The following is an 18265-nucleotide window of genomic DNA, read 5'->3' as shown; positions in this document are numbered from 1 at the left end:
CCCGCCCCAGCACTTTATTGTCAGGGCAGGGATGCAAAATGCAAAGGTTGAGTGAGAGGGAGAAATCAAACTGGATGGCCTTCTTAAAATAACTGAAAAATGGTAGTCAGAAGATTTGGTTGAGGGTGAAGTCGAACATTTTGTACTTTTAATAACCACCAGACGACTGACTGCCTACTACTACACCACAGCTAGAGAAACTGAAAACACATGTTCTATTGCTGGTGGGTTGGAAGCACTTTTTTCCTTTAGGGAAGGCAGAATGTGCTGCACATAATGTGTACAACATGAAGAGAACCTCCAACTGTGGACAAAATGGCACTAGAATAGAATCTAGTCCTGGTGGAAGTCCAGTAGCACACAGTTTTTTGTTTAATAATCTCTGTCCAACCCTCCTGACACCAGATGTCATCTAAATTGTGTTACCTGTCTGTCAGTGATGCAAAAGAGATTTATATGTTTTTTTCCTAAATGCAGTGTACAAGTGAAAGTGCTAATAACATTGAATCATTCTGCAAATGTTCTGTTTTTAAGGGGGAAAAAACACTTTCTGATTTTCTATGAAATTCTATGAAAGACTACTTTTCAGCCGTGACTCATGAACTTCGTCTCATTTCAGCTACTTAAGTATTTATTCCCAAATGTCTGACGACACCTCCAGGTGTGTGAGCATGTCTATTACACAAGTGTCCTATTCATCGGCTAAGGCTTCATTCCATTTATTGAATGTTCTCAGGAAAGCAATATATCCTTTCTCCTTAGAAGCCAATATTTATACACGGAGTGACTAACATACTGGTATGTTGCACTTAGCAATTAACAGACCGGAAATAACCTGATTTTCCCCCCATTTTGGTTGCTGTTCATTGTTTACACTTTATATTGTACCACTCAGGGAAAACACATAGTTAGAAAAATGCAACCTAGTTTTAACATTCACTTTTTCCTTAAATATTCTTATTTTGAGCCACTTAGGCATGAAGGGGAAAATGAAGATGAGCATGAAATATGTGAGAAAATACACATAAGAACACAAGCAAGATTGTTAAATTCAAATGGAATCTTCTCTGATGAGAGACTTATAGTAAAAAAAAAAAAGAAGTTGCAATCTTATATTACTCTGATCTGTACATGATTAAACCAAAAACCAAAACTTTTTTATTGAGATACTGAGGTTTATGTAGGCACCGTGTAGCATGTTGGATGTAGTTCAGGAGTTTTCTGGAAGAGGAAACTTGTTTATTAAGTGAAGAACAAAGCAGGCATAGCATGAAAATCAGGCTACCTACCATCTTGTTATGCATAAGTATCAAAAACTTGCTCAACCAGACACATTTCCAGCAGCATTCTAACCTGCTAAGCCTATAAAGGACTATAGCTTAGATGTCAGCACGTTAAGGTCACAGGAGCTCTCTCCTGATTTTCTAAAACATAAATTTTTGTTTTAAAATGCTTTTAATGAAAGAGGTTTGAGAAACTTAATGGTGGTGATTTATCTCCATCTGTCAGTCAGCAGGCATAGATTGTGTGACTAGTGTATACAAGGCCCTGAATTTAGGTCCCTGGGGCTCCTCATGTATTGGCAAACTTTTCTGTGATAGAGAAACCTCATCGCCACATCCAGATGAGGGCCACACTGTGAGGTTAAAATTGGAGAGCTGCCCTAGGGCAGAGATGGGCAGGAAGGGGAGCAGTGCTGTAGTTATATGTATCCCAGTTTTGTTTAATGATTGATGTCATGACCTTTTCCCAGATAACAACAATAGATCAAGGCAAATAGATCTGCATGTTTTGAAAGGTTAAAAGGCTTCAGATTTCATGTACTTAGAAATTGCTAAAGGGGTAAAAATTATTACCTGAAAGATAAACACCTAACTAAATATGTCTGTCATTCATTAAGATTAAAGAGAGCCCCAAAGAAAAGATAAATGCCATCATCATTTTTCTCTATTTTTATTTCCAACAAAGGGAAAGAAAGGAAAGTGCAAAGCTATTCTCTCATCGTGAAGTCAGTGCTTAAGTATAGCTCATTTTGGTGGAACCTACAAATTGGGGTATTTGCTGTCTTTTCAGACCCTCTCAGGATTGTTATTTATAAGCTGTTTTCTTAGAGTTATTAAGCTTTTTGAAGCTAAGTAGTAGCAAAATATTTTGTTCTTGTCCATATTGTTCATATTTTATGCAAAGTTTTGACATGGTAACTATCTCATCAGCAGGAATGTATTACTCTAGCTTCCTCCTAAGTACACTGTTCTGTTTGAAATAGTTTGGGACCAAATAATCATAAGGTTAGAAAAACACAAGATAAGCTAATTTGGGTTGCCCAAAGTTCCACTTAAATTGGATTTATTACAAAAGAGTACCGAAGTTCACGAATTTGCCATCGACATTGTTAACATGCTTAAGTATTTCCAGCCTGCTTACTTATTAGGCAGTAAAGCCAGCATTCCTGGAAGTGCGTATTTTATCTTGACAAATAACTGTTTCCACACATATGGAGAAGCCTTGAGCCTTCTGTGGAAATCAGTTTGAAAAGGATGACCCTGGATTTTTCACACAGCAGAAAGAAAAAAAGCCCAATAATGCCTAAAGCTAGCACCATTAACTTGGGGTGGGTTCATTTAATTTTCCTTTTGCTTAGTTTAAGACCCTGTACTACAAGAATAATGAAGTGGTGAGCAGCTTCATTCATTGTGACTCCATTTTCAACACAGTGTAGTACTTCCATGTTCACTGGTGAACCATGGATTATTTCATTATCTAGGCAGATACTTTGGTAAGGGAGGAGGGATTTTCCAATATGGTCCATACAGTAGTCTGGGAAGGGCTAAAGCCAGCTGAGGTTACTACCAAATGTTGTCTAATCTTATAGATTCTGATTTCCTGCCAAATGGCATTTAGAAGCCACTGATCATTTAATTTCCTGACATTTACTGTTACTGGAGATTTATTTGGTTTCTGTACTCAGCTCTTAACAAGAAAGTAAATCTTTGTTGAGTGCACAATTTCAATATGGAAAAGCCAGTAAGACAAAGATTTTATGTGGCATGTGAAAGGCCAGCAAGAATGAATTAAGGAGAGTCATTTCCAACGTGCTATCACTGTGATAGGCACATTTTTCTATATGCAGAGACTAAAGACAGTTTAAAAGCTGCCCCACGAAAACTGCATAGTTCAAGGAGATAGGTTCTGATCTCACTGTGTCTCTACTCTTCATTTCTAACCGAATTATATAAGGGAATATCCTGCTTTTCTTTTGGGGGAAAAGTGCTAGTAAGAACCATTCTCTGGTCTCGTTAAATCTCAGAACTGTGATACAACTGCCTTGATCATTTCTGTTTGCCCAAGAATGTCACTTGCTTCAGGCATTGGTTCTGTGGAAATGAGAGGATCTGTCTGTATGCCAGCACAGACTAGAGCTGGGCTGGCCCAGAACATGATGCTTGTCATTGGTCCGATTCCCTGTTTCAGGGTGCTGGCTTCAGAAACTGACCCAGTTCTGAGTGACAGTTCACTAGCCTTACCAGGGTCTGAGACACAGGGTGTGGTTTCCTTAGCTCACACTCTGCTATTTGGTTGCCTATGGCAACAAGATGCAAACAACTTGGACATGTGTTTGTATAAAAAAAAAAAATGGGAACAGGACCCAAAGTGGGAGTTTGGGGCTGTTCAGTTAGTGGAAGAGCTGCGGTGAGTACTGGGCAACTGCTCATTTCTTTTCCCTCATTCTTTCTCTCTAAATTGCGCTGAGGATGTGTGCTAGCACAATTACTGTGTTTGTGGGTAGCTGGAGAAAATAGTCTCCATTCTCATGTTTTCTGAGCAAATGAAATATTTGTTGTTTATTTGCCTGTGTTCGTTTCTTTTTCAGGGAGCAAGGAACAAGTTAGCATATGTTTAAGAAGTTGAGAGCTTATAGATACTCAGATTTGGTACTGTTTGGTGACAGGATTAACAAAGTGCCTTGGCAACTCTTGTAATTGCAGGCGGGTGGTCTGGGGTTGGGGGTGGATGGGTGGGGTTCAGGAGGGGGACAAGGGGACTCATTCATATGAAGGCAGTGGGAAAGTTTCTTGGAATAATCAGCTAAACACTTTTTATAAGTTATTTCCCCCCAGATTTTACTTCAAAATTGCAATTTTTCCAACAGCAAATGTCCTAAATAGTAACACTTGATTGACTGTATCTATCCTTACTTGATTGAACAAAGGGAGATTTAATTTTGCCCCATCAGAAAGCTGCACATCACTATGACAAGTCATTCACAGCTGCAGAACTTGCCGGCTCCAATTGAGAATGGCATTTTAATCAATCCTCGCTTGCTTGATTGCCCAGGTCTGAGATGGCAGTAGACTACCTTGGACAAAACCCCATAGGCTCCATTCAGTGATATAAAGGGGTTCTGCCAGATTTTAAGTAAATGCAGACATTTTAAGCAAATTAATAAGGATTGCTTGTACGCCTAGCATTGTCTAGACTCAGCAGTAACTCTTTGTTCAGATGAACTGAATTTTAGACGGGAGGAAAGCGAGGCTTCCGGAGGATGCTGTCTCCCCCTGACCCCCCACCCCCCAAGAAGTTATGGAGGAGGAACTAGAAGCTGGCAGGGAGGTTTCTGGCTCACTGTCTAGAATGCAGCCCTTAAAGCAGAGGGTCTGGGCGCATCCATCCTCTGCAAGCTGGCTGAGGCAGCCGGCCTATGACTGAGCCCAGCATCTGTCCCTCAAGCAGCTGCTGCGTGTAGCCTGTGCCCAACGCTGTGTGCCCCTTTGTGTAAAACAACTCCTCTCTTGCCTGCTCCATCACACCCCTGCACTCCTTCACATCACTGCTCAGAGCCGCTGGACCACCCGGAGGCCCTGTCGGGCCAACACAAGCTCTGACCCACTTGTTCCCCTCAGTGCCTTGTGAAGCAGCACAGCGAGATAACGCAGCAGGGGTTTCTCCCCAAGTCCCCTGGGAGTGCACTGGCCATTGATCTTCTGGCCCCTGGGGAGCTACCCTCAAGGGCTCTTTCTTTCCAGGAGTCCTATTGAAGTGTCTGTTGCTTTGGCACAGCTTTTCCCTGGAAGCCTCTGTGACTAAGCGTACTGGTCTTTCCATTGGTCATTTGTTCTGCCTGCTTGCCCCGACAGGCCCCTCCAGGTACAAGGTGGGCACCATGGCTGAGAAGTTTGACTGCCACTACTGCAGGGACCCCCTGCAGGGGAAGAAGTACGTGGAGAAAGATGGCCACCACTGCTGCCTCAAGTGCTTTGACAAGTTCTGCGCCAACACCTGCGTGGAATGCCGCAAGCCCATTGGTGCAGACTCCAAGGTAAGAGCGGCCCCTACATGGGTTTCCTGTGGCCGAGACAACGAAAGCTCTCTCTCTCTCTCCTGAGTTCTCCTCATCACTGCAGCCATCCGTGTGGCAGGCAGGACAGTGAGTGGCATGGAGACAAGAAAACAGAGGTCCTGGATGAGGACCCAGCCTCCCTTGTCTCTAGCGTTTGTTCCCTTGGCAGTGTCCTGAGCTGTCTGTGCAGGACTTGGACTGGCTGGTGCCAAGGCCCATGCCAGCTCAGTTGGTTGCACTCTTATTCTTGTTTCAGGAACCATGAGTCTTCATCCTCACTTCAGTGTCCTTCATGGTACTCACTAGAACATTGAGCTCAGGGCATCCCCAGATGTAAGGAGCAGTGTCATCTCAGTAGTCAGCCCTGTGCTCCCAGAGTCCCCGTATCGCTCACAGTAGCCCACCCCCTTCTGCTTGGTTTCCAGGAGGTGCACTATAAGAATCGCTATTGGCATGACACCTGCTTCCGCTGTGCCAAGTGCCTGCACCCCTTGGCCAATGAGACCTTTGTGTCCAAGGACAACAAGATCCTGTGCAACAAGTGCACCACTCGGGAGGACTCCCCCAAGTGCAAGGGCTGCTTCAAACCAATTGTAGCAGGTACTGCCCACACTCACCCCCGGGGTGGCCAGGGAGGAGGCCTCTGGGCAGAGAGGATGTGGGGCTGCTTGGGACGATGGGGCTAATGCTGCTGTGAGCTGCTCGTAGCTTTTAGCATATATATGCACGCATATATATACATGTATACATGCGTACACATATATGCTCGCACACACGCACACATTCGGAAACTAAAGACCACTGAAGAGAACTGTCTGTGGCAAGAGAAAGAAGTGAAAAAGTATGTAGCACTTTCTCATTTGGGTAGAGTAAGTGATTGAAGCATGCTTCTTCCTTAGGGTATAACTTTGGGTCAGCTGGTCCCCTACAGAATGTCTAAGTCCACAAAGAGTGTGGGAGTGGGGTCTCAAGAGTCTTCTCAAACATTATAGCTGGGGTCCCTTCCCAACAGATCTGGGTTGGCACACCCACAAGTAGGCCATTGTCGAGAACCCCCCGCAATAGGTAGGCTCATCGGAAGTGTGAGGCCAGTAACTGCAGGGCCTGCATTCCCTCACCTCTGGAGGGCCCAGGGTGGGAGCTGAGTGGATGCAGCCCCCTGCAGAGCACTGTCAGTGGGGCTATCCAATCGCTTCCCCCCGCAGGAGATCAGAACGTGGAGTACAAGAAGACTGTCTGGCACAAAGACTGCTTCACCTGCAGCAACTGCAAGCAAGTCATTGGGACTGGAAGCTTCTTCCCAAAAGGGGAGGACTTCTACTGCGTCACTTGCCATGAGGCCAAATTTGCCAAGCATTGCGTGAAGTGCAACAAGGTATGTTGTCCAGGGAGTTCTGCGTGCACTGATGTTTCTAGAGGCGTTTGACAGTTGGCAGAGCACTTGCACACACACTATCCCATTCCATCCCCACGACGGCCCTGTGACGTGGGAATTATTATGCTCATTTTACAGTTGAGGAGACTGCTAGTAGAAAGCAATGCCTGGGCCAACTCAGGCTGTCCCAAAAGGCATTCCTCCTGGAGGCACGGGTAGCCCTGATTGTAGAGGCCCTGCCTCCACCACCTTGTTGCTGTGTAACCTTGCACAGGGTCTCGACTTCTCTGAGCCTTGGTATCTTCATCTGTAATTCGGGAATAATAATATCACCTGCCTCCCATGGCCGTTGTGGCGATTAAATGAGATATTGTAGACCAAAGCGCCCAGCACAGTGCCTGGCACATAGTAGGCATTCAACAAAATGGTTGTTGAATCTGAATCCGGTGCTACACTCCCTGGTCTAGGCCATCACATCTGGAGGAATCACTTACCAGGATCAGCCCTGGCATGCCGAGTGCTTTGTGTGTGTTACCTGCTCTAAGAAGCTGGCTGGGCAGCGTTTCACCGCTGTGGAGGACCAGTATTACTGCGTGGATTGCTACAAGAACTTTGTGGCCAAGAAGTGTGCTGGATGCAAGAACCCCATCACTGGTAGGCTAAAGAGTCCTTGCTAAGTCGGCCAGGCTAGGTTTTGCGCATGGTAACCATCTCTCATTTTCCTACTTCGTCGGTTTCATCCACCAAGGCCCTAAAGAATGCCCCCTCCCCTTGCCATGGTGGTCCCGAAGAGTTTGAATTCTCCCCCAGGCCAGGTTAGCCTTTGCAATACAGAACACGTCCTGACTGCTGCTGACTATAAAGATGCTGTGCTGCGGAGTCCACGAGCCTGAGCCCCCACGCCCATGCCATGGGCAGGCACTGCACGTGGGATTTTGTGGGGGAGGGGGAGAATGGGGTGAAGCTGGGTAGAGGCCAAAGGGAGGGAAGGGAGGCTGAAGAGCGATAGGCTGGGATTAGAACATTCCATAGCTGAAGGCTAGCTGCCTGTGGGCAGCTGTGTCGCGATCAGAAGCCAAGCTAATCACTTCATTCCTCATCTCGCGCCGCGATCCACGTGCCCTGGGCCCTTTTCCCCCGCCTCCACCGTTCCCATCTCCCCGGGGAGCCTTGAAATGTACATTTGAGAAGACTTTTGCCATCCTCAGGGAAAAGGACTGTGTCAAGAGTGAGCCACCCAGTCTCTAAAGCTAGGAAGCCCCCAGTGTGCCACGGGAAACGCTTGCCTCTCACCCTGTTTCCCAGCGCCAACCTCCGGGGCAGGCATCCGGGTGGAGAGAGGACTTGTCCCTCGTGGGTGGTGGTTCTTTATAGAAAAAATCGAAGCTTAGCAGCTCCTCGAGGCCCGGTAAGTGAACACCCCACGAACAGCCCAAGTTTGCCTCCTGGTGGCCACTTTGATGCCATGGCCCTGACCTAAATCAAAGAAACTGGTTTTGCTGGGAGGTTGGTGCAAGCGTCACAGGGCGATTGCAGTGGCATGGGAATGTGGGTTCTTTAAATCAGAGAAGCCCTTGGCTGAGCTCTGGCATTTTCTCAGGTCCTTGAGAGCTATAGCACGGTCACGGTGGCATGGTGTGGGGGACAGATCGTGGTGGAGAGGGGTGGCCTAGGGGCCAGGCAGATGCTGCCCCTGCGTGCTTGTTGGCTGTATAAATGGGCAAGGCAGCGGTGTATCTCTTGCCTGTATTCACTGAGCCATGTCTTTTGTTCTCTTTTGTGTTTTCCACAGGGTTTGGTAAAGGCTCCAGTGTGGTGGCCTATGAAGGACAATCCTGGCACGACTACTGCTTCCACTGCAAAAAATGCTCCGTGAATCTGGCCAACAAGCGGTTTGTTTTCCATCAGGAGCAAGTGTATTGCCCCGACTGTGCCAAAAAGCTGTAAAGTGACAGGGGCTCCTGTCCTGTAAAATGGAATTGGATCTTGTTCTGTGTGTCCTCACCCTCTGCCCTACACCATCCATAGGGAAAGAGCGGCCTTTCATTTCTTCAAAGTTGTTCCTGATGTCTTTTCTCCCATTTTACAGTATTACACAAGGGCACACAGTGATCATACTAGGATTTAGCAAAAAGTAACTCCTCAGCAAAGTTGATTTTGCAATGGCTGCAGTTAAAAAACGAACACTTAGATAGATCAGCTCTTCTGCATGTTTATCATAGAGCAGAAAAGTGCTAACCATTTAGGTGCTTAGTCATGTAAGCAAGAGCCTAAGAGATAAAGCCCCCACTGAGTGCCCTTCATCACTCAGCTGGGACCCACCATCATCACACGACAAGAGTTGCAGCGGCTGCTGCTACTCGCTGCTCGCCCTGTTCTGTGAGCAGAAAGAGAACTTACTGAAGTGCATGGTTTAGCTTCCTCATCAAAACCTGTTCTTTTGTGCTTTTTATCGACTAATACAAATTTCTAGGAAGTTAACATTTGAACTTAGCTGTGATTCTAAACTGACCTTTTATCCGTACTAATATTTGAGATCCCAGTGTGCCGTGTTTTCTGAACGTTCCTACTGTCAAGCATGGAACGTGCAGGTGATTTGGAAAGTGTAGGCAGATCTGAGAAAACGAGCCTGTTTCAGAGGAACATCGTCACCGTGAATACTGCTGGAAGCTTAACAAAACTAACCCACCTGTTGTTTTTCTCTTTTTTTAGTTAATAATGTTTTGTTTTAATGTTAATAGCAACATAGTTTATGGGTTTGGAGACTGCATGAAAATATTTTAGCCTGCTCAAATGGTCCTGCAGTTTTGAAATCATCCCACAGAAGTTATCATAAAACTCTAAAGGGGTATAGCTGAGCAGGTGCCAGGACTGTCATTGATACATGGATGTGACATTTCCAAACAGTGCCGAGTTGAAACCCTTATAACATAGTAGTTGTCTGCTCTTTGTTTCTGTGTTAAAGAGGCCCGCCAATGCCCCTTCTTTTGTGATTCTTAGGACTGTTCCTCGAGAGCTTAGCTTGGTCTCTGGGGGAGTGAGGAGGTCACCATCCTCACAGGCAGATGTCCATGTAGTGCTTATGTGAGAGGCAGGATCACTTACTGTATTCTAGCTGCATTGTTATATTACATAGTAGAATGAGACAATATCAAAAGTGGACATGTAATGACAATACATATTAACATTCTCGTAGCAGTGGTTAGAGAAGCCAATGCCTCATTTCTAAATTTTGTCATTTGCTGTTATTATTATCTAATGTTTCAGTGTATCCTTACAGAAATAAAGCAGCTTATAAATAACTTGCCTCCCATCTTTTCATTCTGTCTGGTGGAATTGCTATAAGGTGATACTACTGACCCACAAATGAAAGCACTTGGATCCGATTAAAAACAAAACCCATTCTGACCCCAAATAGCATCTCCCAGATGTTCCCATCCCTTAAAAGGGGCAAATTTATTGTCTTTGGCTAGAGTGATGGGCATGGAAAGGGAACTGTGGCTGAAGTGTGTCATTGAGAAATCACTACGATCCTATTTTGTTGGCTACCCTTTCCCTGTGCCCTGCAGAGCCCTGGACTCCTGTTGAACACTGCTATTTTTACTCAACTGCCGCCCTGCACTGTAGGGCCTTCAGGAGACTCTCACTCCCCCTTGTGGACATGTTTATTTGGGAAGCTGCTCATTTGGGCTGAAGGACTTCAATTAGGGGTGGGGAGCAGAGGTTGTAGCTTCTAGATCATTGCTACACACCTCTGGTGCTCATGTTCTCGAGCCATTCAACCTACCTACCCCCATGTGGTCACTGCAGAGCAACAGTGGAGGGTCAGTGAAACAGATGTCTGCTGCGCTCTCCCACATGATGAAAACATCATCAGGCCATAAGGTCACCTAGTTAAGCTACATTTCAGTCAAAGGCAGAATCAGGAGGAGAGGGCAATGGTCTTTGATGAGCCTCAGGCCCAGGGAAATAAAAGCAAAGGGCAGAAGCCCTTGGGTTCCAATACTTAATGTGTTAGAAGTGAATCGGGGGACCTGTCAGAAACCATGACCATTTTTATGAATGGGGAAAGAACACCCCCTTGTGTTTCCCTGGAGAAATGAGCAACCCTTAATAGTCTTATCTGGTCTCCCTGGCAAGGGATGGAGCCAAGAGGGGACAAGCTCCCACTCCCATTCACTCAAGACCTGGGCACCGGCTTACATGCTCTCCATAGGCAGACACGCTGACGCATCTCCAGTATCCTCCACCTCTACTGGCACCTTCAGCAAACCTTCAACCTTCACAGCCTCCAGATGCACATGTCCTCTAACCAAGCATTCTTCCCTTCCTGGTCTTCCTTACTCTCGCTGAGCTTACTCTTTGACTTCCAGTTCAGACTGCTGCAGATTCTTCTCTAAGCCCCTGCCAGCCCTTGCTTCCCTCCATATCTGCCCTCGATTCTATGCTCTTATCACTTCAACCATTCTTATTCCCCCTCAATCCTGTTACACTTTTTTCCTTCCTTTTTCAGCTGGCCTGCAAAACCCCAATCTACACCAGGGCCAAAGAGCTCTGCTGAGAAAAATCCACACCATTACAGACTGCAGCCACCAGCACTGCATGAACTCCTTCCAGCCGTCAACCCTGGATTGCCACTCCATCACTTCCTCCATATTCCTAACAGACTTCCTCTACCACCTTCCTTGCCCAGGAAACAGCCATGGGAGTCAGTCTCTGGCTATATTGCCTGTCACACAATGCCTCCTCTTAACACTTGAGCACCTATGGAAATGTCTGATACACATTATAGTGAACCCTCTTAGCCAACACTGGGACTCTTGCCCCCCATCTTCTAGATGAGAAAATTGAAGTTCAGAGAGGTTATGATGTTTGCTAAGGTCACACAGCTAGTAAGTCACCAATCACCCCACTGGACACATCTGTAGCCTATCCCTTATGACACTGCATTGCTATAGAAACGGTGAGCTCCCTTAGGGCAGGTACAATGTCTGACATATCACAATTAGGAAACCTCCATACTTGGCGCTCAGTACTTAATTTTGTGTGACAACCATAAGACTCAGGAGGAAGGAGGGGAAATTTTAGTTACCAAATTTTCAGGATAAAAACCTTTTCTCCCTCAAAATTAAGGGGAGCAGGATATCAAGAACATAACCTACTTGTGGTTGACAGAGTGACTTGTGGAGCCCAACTGCCGGGGTTCAAATCCTGGCTGCCTTGCCATTTTCTGGTATGAACCCTTGGGCCAATTATTTAACCTCCCTGAGCTTTTTTACCTGCCTGTAAAATGAGACTTAAAATTCCTATGTTGCAGAATCACATGCAGATTTCAGAATAATACAAGTGTTTAGCAGGATGACTGACACCCAGTAAGAGCACTCAATAAACTTTAGCAAACACGATGGTAGCTTGGTACTTGTTAATTCATTCCTTGTGACGAGTGCCGAACTGATGAGTATGGAACAATGAAGCATTTTCTCTTACGGGGCAGTGTTGTGACTCAAGTTCTAGCAAGTGCGATGAGTCCTGAGCAAGTGCCAAGTGCTGAAACATGATTTTCTTGTCAAAATATGAGTATAGGGTTTGATGAGTTCTGAAGCTGACGAGTACCAAGGTATGACTATATTTCATCTCCATCAGCAAAAGAAGTATATGAACTGCCATGCAAGCCACAGGATCAGTCCCTTAAGAAGTATGGGGTGTTGGCTTTAAAATCACAAGACTTGGGTTTGAATCAGCTCTTTTTCTAGTTGAGTGACCTGGAACAAATGCCGATATCCACAAATCTCAGTGTCTTCCTAGGTAAAAATGAACACTCACATCTCATAGGATCATTTTGAGGGTTTAAAGTGATGCCTATCAAGTGCCTGGCATATAGTATGTGCAAACTTAACAGTTACAACATTGTTGAGAAAGTTATGACACACCTCTGGAAACACGAACTGGATTGGTGGGGAGACCAAGGACAAGGCAGCCTTTCTGGGGCCTGCTTCAACAATCCAGGCCTGGGGGGCACTGCAAGTGACACACAGAACTGACCCGATAAAATGTGATCATCTGCCTACAGGCTTTTGCTTCTTGACACTAGCTGCTGTTTTACTAGTCCAATCCTCCAGCCCTTGCCACAATGAGTTATCGACGACTCCTCAGAATGAGAATGAAAGGGTCCTTAGAGATTGTAGTGTACCCCTCACCTGCCAGAGGGCTCAGCAGATCCGTAATGTAAGCAGCCACAGGTCTTCAGATCCCTGTCTAGGGTCTGTTTCATTATTCCATACTGCACTTCTGTGGTTGCCAGGGATTGGAGTCTTTAAAAGGCTTCATTCCACAGTGTTCATGACACAGGTGGAAGAAATGTGCTTATCCTCAGAATCTACTGGTAAGGCCAGGAACTTGTTCCTCAGGGGAAGAGGACACCAAGAGGCTATCCAGAGGAAGGGAAATTGGAGACAACCAATGTGCCCCCTAACAGGTTCAAGAGCACTAGCCCAAAGCAAATCAGTGTCCATCACTTTGCAGCTATAAATAGGGTGCTTTGACTCTGTTTCAAGTTGTGCGCACAGCAGGGGACTTCATGGTTCAACAACTGCAACAGAATGTCAATGCTGAGTGGAGAATGGCTGCCATCATTCTCATAAGCACCAGGCCTTAAAGCCTGAGCATAAACAGCACCTCACCTTATCAAAAACAGTGACTACTGCAGTAGAACATGTTTCAGGATTGGAAACTAAACCTCTGTAGGCAGATCAGAACACTGATTTTGCCATGCATAGTAAGTGATGTCATGAAGAGATGGGTTTAAGAGTCCAGTCACCGCCTGAGCGCACACACAAACTTTAAAAGGCAAATATGCTTTCCTCATCCATGGAAAGCACCAAAAATGAGGTTTAAAAGGGTTAGGGGAGGAGAATTGGGGAATGACTGTAAATGGGTCTGGGGTTTCTTCGTCGGGTGATGAAAATGTTCTGGAGCTAGAGAGTGCTGATAGCTGCACAACACTGTGAATATACTGAATGCCACTGAATGGTGACTTATGTGAATTTCATCACAGTAAAAAGAAAGGTACTTTAATCACTGGCCTCAAGTGTAAGTCAGAACCATCATGGGGAAGGGTAACAAACATTGAGACAGGTGCAGGAAGACCAGAGTTTTAAAATTCACATCTTAATATTCCACAACTGGAACTCGGCCAAATCACCAACTAGCTGAAGAGGAGTATGAGAGGATGTGAACCTGCCGGTTGCCTGTATTCATGGCTTAGTTAACAATTAGTGTCACCAGTGCAGTTTGTGTTATTATAATGAAAACAAAACTTGGCTTTATCTGCAAAGTTTATTTCACAGCACACATTTATATGGAGGTATAACAGTGTTTCAACATGTGGTGTACAGAAAAATATCAGAAATATCAGGATGATTGTCTCTGCCTTCTCTATAAAAAAAACGAATGTATAAAACAGTTTAAAAGATCTAAGGCACCAAGCAGTAATCTGTAACAAAGGCACAGCACTCTTAATAGCAAAGAACTGAGGAATAAGAAAGAACAATTCCTTTTACTAATCCAAGACTGGTGACAAGAAAGGAACATGGACCAAGTATTTGTGTCTCACCAGAAAACTCACTCGCATTAGGACAACTAATCAGCATTTTGGTTTTAGTCAATGCTTTGAATCAGGATTCCATACATTCAGGAAATATATCTCCTGTGCAGGTGCATGTGCATGCCTGTGTGCCTTGCTATCACAAGGATTCATTAATACGTCACTCCTGTACTCACTCGCAGCCAACAGCTAGAGAAAGGCAAGAAAATTTTGGTTCCATATCTAAGCCAGAGTGTATACTGAACAGCAGGACTGGAGGGCACAAACAGAAAAAAATTACACACAGTAAACATACCCCCCAAGACAACAACCAAATACTGCCTTATGCACACAATAAAAATAGTACACGTTTCTGTGGATAAACCTCAGTATGCACTCCAAAATGAAATACTGACAAGAGCACAAAAGATGCTAATTGTTCCAAGATCACACTCTCTGGGATTCCCAGCATTTGGAGCTGTCAGTGCTTATGTACTCAGCTGGCAGAGTCAGAAATAAAGGTAAAGTATGCTTTACTCTATTTTGCAACCCTTGGTGTTGGTATATTAGAAACAATCCAACAACGCTCTCGTGAGCAATCTTGACTCCCTCACGTAACCCATTATGTTCTCTACAAGATCAAATAGAAGTTTTTGATTGCTAAATTACTATAATTGTTAAACAGAATAAACATTCTTTTAAGATTTCAAATACAAAACAACCCTTTACTCAGAACCCGTTCTTGTGAGCAAGAATCAAGGTGACAAGAAACGGCCTTTTCTGAGATCTGCTAAAATAACTTTTTGATGTTTTCTTTTTGGGGGATGGTTATTTTCTTCTCCTGGTTCAAGGCGGAAGCGGAGAAATTTTGGGAGATGGGTCTGGAAGTTGAAACGCAGAGTGGTGGATAAATTCTCTTCTAGGCTGCATGAAGTTTACAAATCTGACCAGAGGGAAGAAGAAAAGGAAAAAGATTAGTAGAGAATATGCTGGTCTCACAGCAGCTGGGCCCTGGCATTCCTTCATTTGGGGTGGGCCCAGGACCCTCAGAAGCCCCCTGGAGATGCTAACACACTGGTGCTTTTAGAAATGTTCTCCATATCCACAACCCCCGAGATGAGCCAATGCTGCCTCTGAATTTCAAAGAGAGCTTCTAAAGGAAAGAAAACCAAAGGCCTTTTGGTTTTGGAAACACAGCTTGACAGGCGAATTTGACAGGCCTCATGAACCTTTTACCCAAAATGATAACCTACATGCAAGCAGCCAGTGGATCAGGAACTCAGAGGAATGGGAGGGATCTGGGGTGTGCAAGAACCTACTTTGTATTATTTGCCAGGAAATGCAGGACATAAAAATTAGCATCAAGTCATTTATACTCTAAGAACTAACTTGATGGAAAACTTAAGGCACCGACTTAGCTTTTAAACCCACCATTGTCTTTTCCCTCACCTCGCAAGTTACATGGTGCCAAGATAGCCCGGGAACAGCAGGAAGCAGGACTGTTCAAGGTCACCTGCCTTGCAAACAAAGTGAAGAGGGGATAATGCCTTACCCGATGAAGTAGAATCAGATGCGTTTCCATTTTTGTCTTCTAAACGTATCTGGGGACTTCGGTGGAATGTTATGGAAGCTCTCAGCTCGTGATCGTGGCTACTAGGAAAGATACTAGATATGCTTGCCTCGGAGTCGCTGGAGATATCTAGTATCTGGTCATGCCAAAATTCCAGTGACATTGAAGGTAAACTTCTGGGTGGTCCCACAGCGTCTTTGGTTTTCCCAGTCTTTCCAGTTTTTGGTACTTTCTTGGTCGTTCTTGTGGCGGGTAGACTGGAAGGAGATGTTTTGGTTAGAATCCTAGTCATCCCCAAACCAGGGCTTTGTCCTGAAGGAAGCTTCACACTTTAATTAACTTTTAAGAAATGAATGCCTTGGTAGGAAATGAACTTTTAAAATGATAAAATGGGAAGGCTGGAAGACGCCCTGGAGATCACAGAACACACTGGCTTTCAAATTGTGTCCTACAAAGTCCTATGTGTCATGGACATGCTGAGGGACTCAGATCAGTTCAGTGTGAAGGTTCTCCAGGAACCCTGTCCCTACATCAAGCTGATCGGGTACATGGCCAGGAAGGTGGAGTGAGGCCTAATATGGGTTTTCTACCTCCAGTGCTCTTTCTACACCATCATTATACCTCTTAGCAAAGCGTTCTGCATGGGCCTTATAGGTTAATGTCTTTCAGGTAATCACCCAAGGAGCCTCCCTTTATTAGAATCTGTTCCTACTCTTCAGACATAACTTCTGACCCTCACTTTCCCCATATGTAAAATGAAGTCATTAATATGGAACTCAGAGGTGAAGAAAATTAAAATAGGTAATGTGACGCTTCCGGCCACGATGGAGGTAGACACACTTCACCTCCTTGCACAATCATAAGGATTACATCTACCTCAAATCAAAAAACAACCAGAACTGCCAGAAAATCACTGTATGGAAGTCTGACAACCAAAGATTTAAAGAAGAAATACTCATCCAGACAGGTAGGAGGGGTGGAGCGGGGTGTAGAGGATGTGGAGTGGCGGAGGCGAAGCGGTGGTAGCAAGGCAGCAGCTGAGACCAGCAGTCTCGTGGTCCTGCATTCACATGTGGCAGATAAAAGCTGGGAGGGACACCTGGGGAGTGATCCCAGCCCCTGGTCAGACTGCACAGCCCAGGGTTCCCAGGAAAATAAAGCCTCATTGCTCAGGCTGTGAAAACCAGTGGGGATAGGGGTGGCACAAGAAACTGTCGGTCTCTCAGGAGAGTCTGTTTAGAGGGCCCCCACGGTCCTAGAATGTACACAAAACCACCCATTCTGGGAACCATCACTAGGGAAACAGCTAGAGAGGCACCAGCCAAATACAGGAAGTGGGTTAAGTGACTGGAAAAGGGGCAAGTGCTGGAACTTCCAGCCAAGATTGAGGCCTAGACAGACATGCTGCGTCTCCCTCCACAACTAAGAAGGGATACAACTACCTCAAAACTAGAGACAACCAGAAGTTCCAGAAAATTGAGCTGCACGGAAGTCCAACAAATAAAGATATAAAGAAGAAATACTCATCTAGGTAGGTGCAACAGCTCTACCTAAGACACAGGAGCCTGTCAAGATGAGGAGACGGAGAAGTATGGCCCAAAAGAGGTAACGGATCAAGTTTCCAGTGGGAGAACTAAGTGACGAGGAGATAGCCAACCTCACAGACGAGGAGATAGCCAGCCTAACAGATGCAGAATTCAAAACACTGGTGATAAACATACTCACAGGCTTGACAGATATGCTTGAGTATGGCAGACACATAAGGGAAGACGTGAAGGCTATGCTAAGTGAAATGAAGGAAAATAGACACAAAAGCAATGGTGAAGGGAAGGAAACTGGGGTTCAAATCAATGATTTGGAACATAAGGAAGAAAAAAACAGTCAACCAGTGCAGAATGAGGAAGCAAGAATTGAAAAAAAATGAGGAAAACTTCCCAAATTTTCTGAAGGAGATGGACATACAGGTCCAGGAAGCACGGAGGGTCCTGGGTAAGCTGGACCCAGAGGGGGCCACACCAGGACGCATCATGACTGAGATGCCAAAGGTGAAAGATAAAGACAGAGTCCTGGGGGCAGCAAGAGAGAGGTGGAGAGTTGCCTACAGGGGGGTGCCTATAGGACTATAGCTGATTTCTCAGAGGACACTTTGCAGGCAGGAAGGGACTGGCAAGCAGTATTCAATGTGATAAAAGGCAACCTGCAACCAAGATTACTCTATCCAGCAAAACTATCATTTGGAATGGAAGGGCAGATGAAGTGCTTCCCAGACAATGTGAAGCTAAAGGAGCTCATATCACCAAGCCATTATTATATGAAATGTCAAAGGGACTTTCTTAAGAAAAAGAAGATCAAAACTATGAACACTAAAATAAAACAAACTCACAACTATCAATAACTGAA

General features: G+C 45.2%; 2 protein-coding genes across 8 annotated transcripts in view; one reads left to right on the top strand and one right to left on the bottom strand.

The window, feature by feature from the left end:
• The window catches only part of FHL1 (four and a half LIM domains 1), a 60354-nt gene extending 50339 nt beyond the window's left edge, over positions 1–10015 (top strand). For 4 of the 7 annotated variants that reach the window (XM_090264579.1, XM_090264581.1, XM_090264578.1 and 1 more), the window contains 6 exons: positions 5136–5317; positions 5764–5938; positions 6544–6713; positions 7181–7367; positions 7922–8121; positions 8506–8649. In XM_090264579.1, coding sequence (XP_090120705.1) covers positions 5162–5317; positions 5764–5938; positions 6544–6713; positions 7181–7367; positions 7922–8121; positions 8506–8589 — 972 coding nt within the window. In that variant the 5' untranslated portion in view covers positions 5136–5161 and the 3' untranslated portion in view covers positions 8590–8649. Of the gene's footprint in view, positions 1–3616; positions 3691–5135; positions 5318–5763; positions 5939–6543; positions 6714–7180; positions 7368–7921; positions 8122–8505 lie in introns of those variants that run through there. The other 3 variants (XM_090264584.1, XM_090264582.1, XM_090264580.1) reach the window with 2 other exon arrangements.
• Positions 10016–14811: 4796 nt separating this feature from the next.
• Positions 14812–18265, bottom strand: part of MAP7D3 (MAP7 domain containing 3) — a 30909-nt gene continuing 27455 nt past the window's right edge. Inside the window, exons 14-15 of the mRNA XM_090264029.1 lie at positions 15848–16122; positions 14812–15238 (exon numbers count right to left, since the gene is read on the bottom strand). Coding sequence (XP_090120155.1) covers positions 15231–15238; positions 15848–16122 — 283 coding nt within the window. The 3' untranslated portion in view covers positions 14812–15230. The remainder of the gene's footprint in view (positions 15239–15847; positions 16123–18265) is intronic.

The sequence above is a fragment of the Furipterus horrens genome, unplaced genomic scaffold (genome assembly GCF_987537825.1).
Source record: "Furipterus horrens unplaced genomic scaffold, mFurHor1.1.pri manual_scaffold_17, whole genome shotgun sequence".
Lineage (NCBI taxonomy): Eukaryota > Metazoa > Chordata > Mammalia > Chiroptera > Furipteridae > Furipterus > Furipterus horrens.
This window is presented reverse-complemented; position numbering and strand designations above follow the sequence as displayed.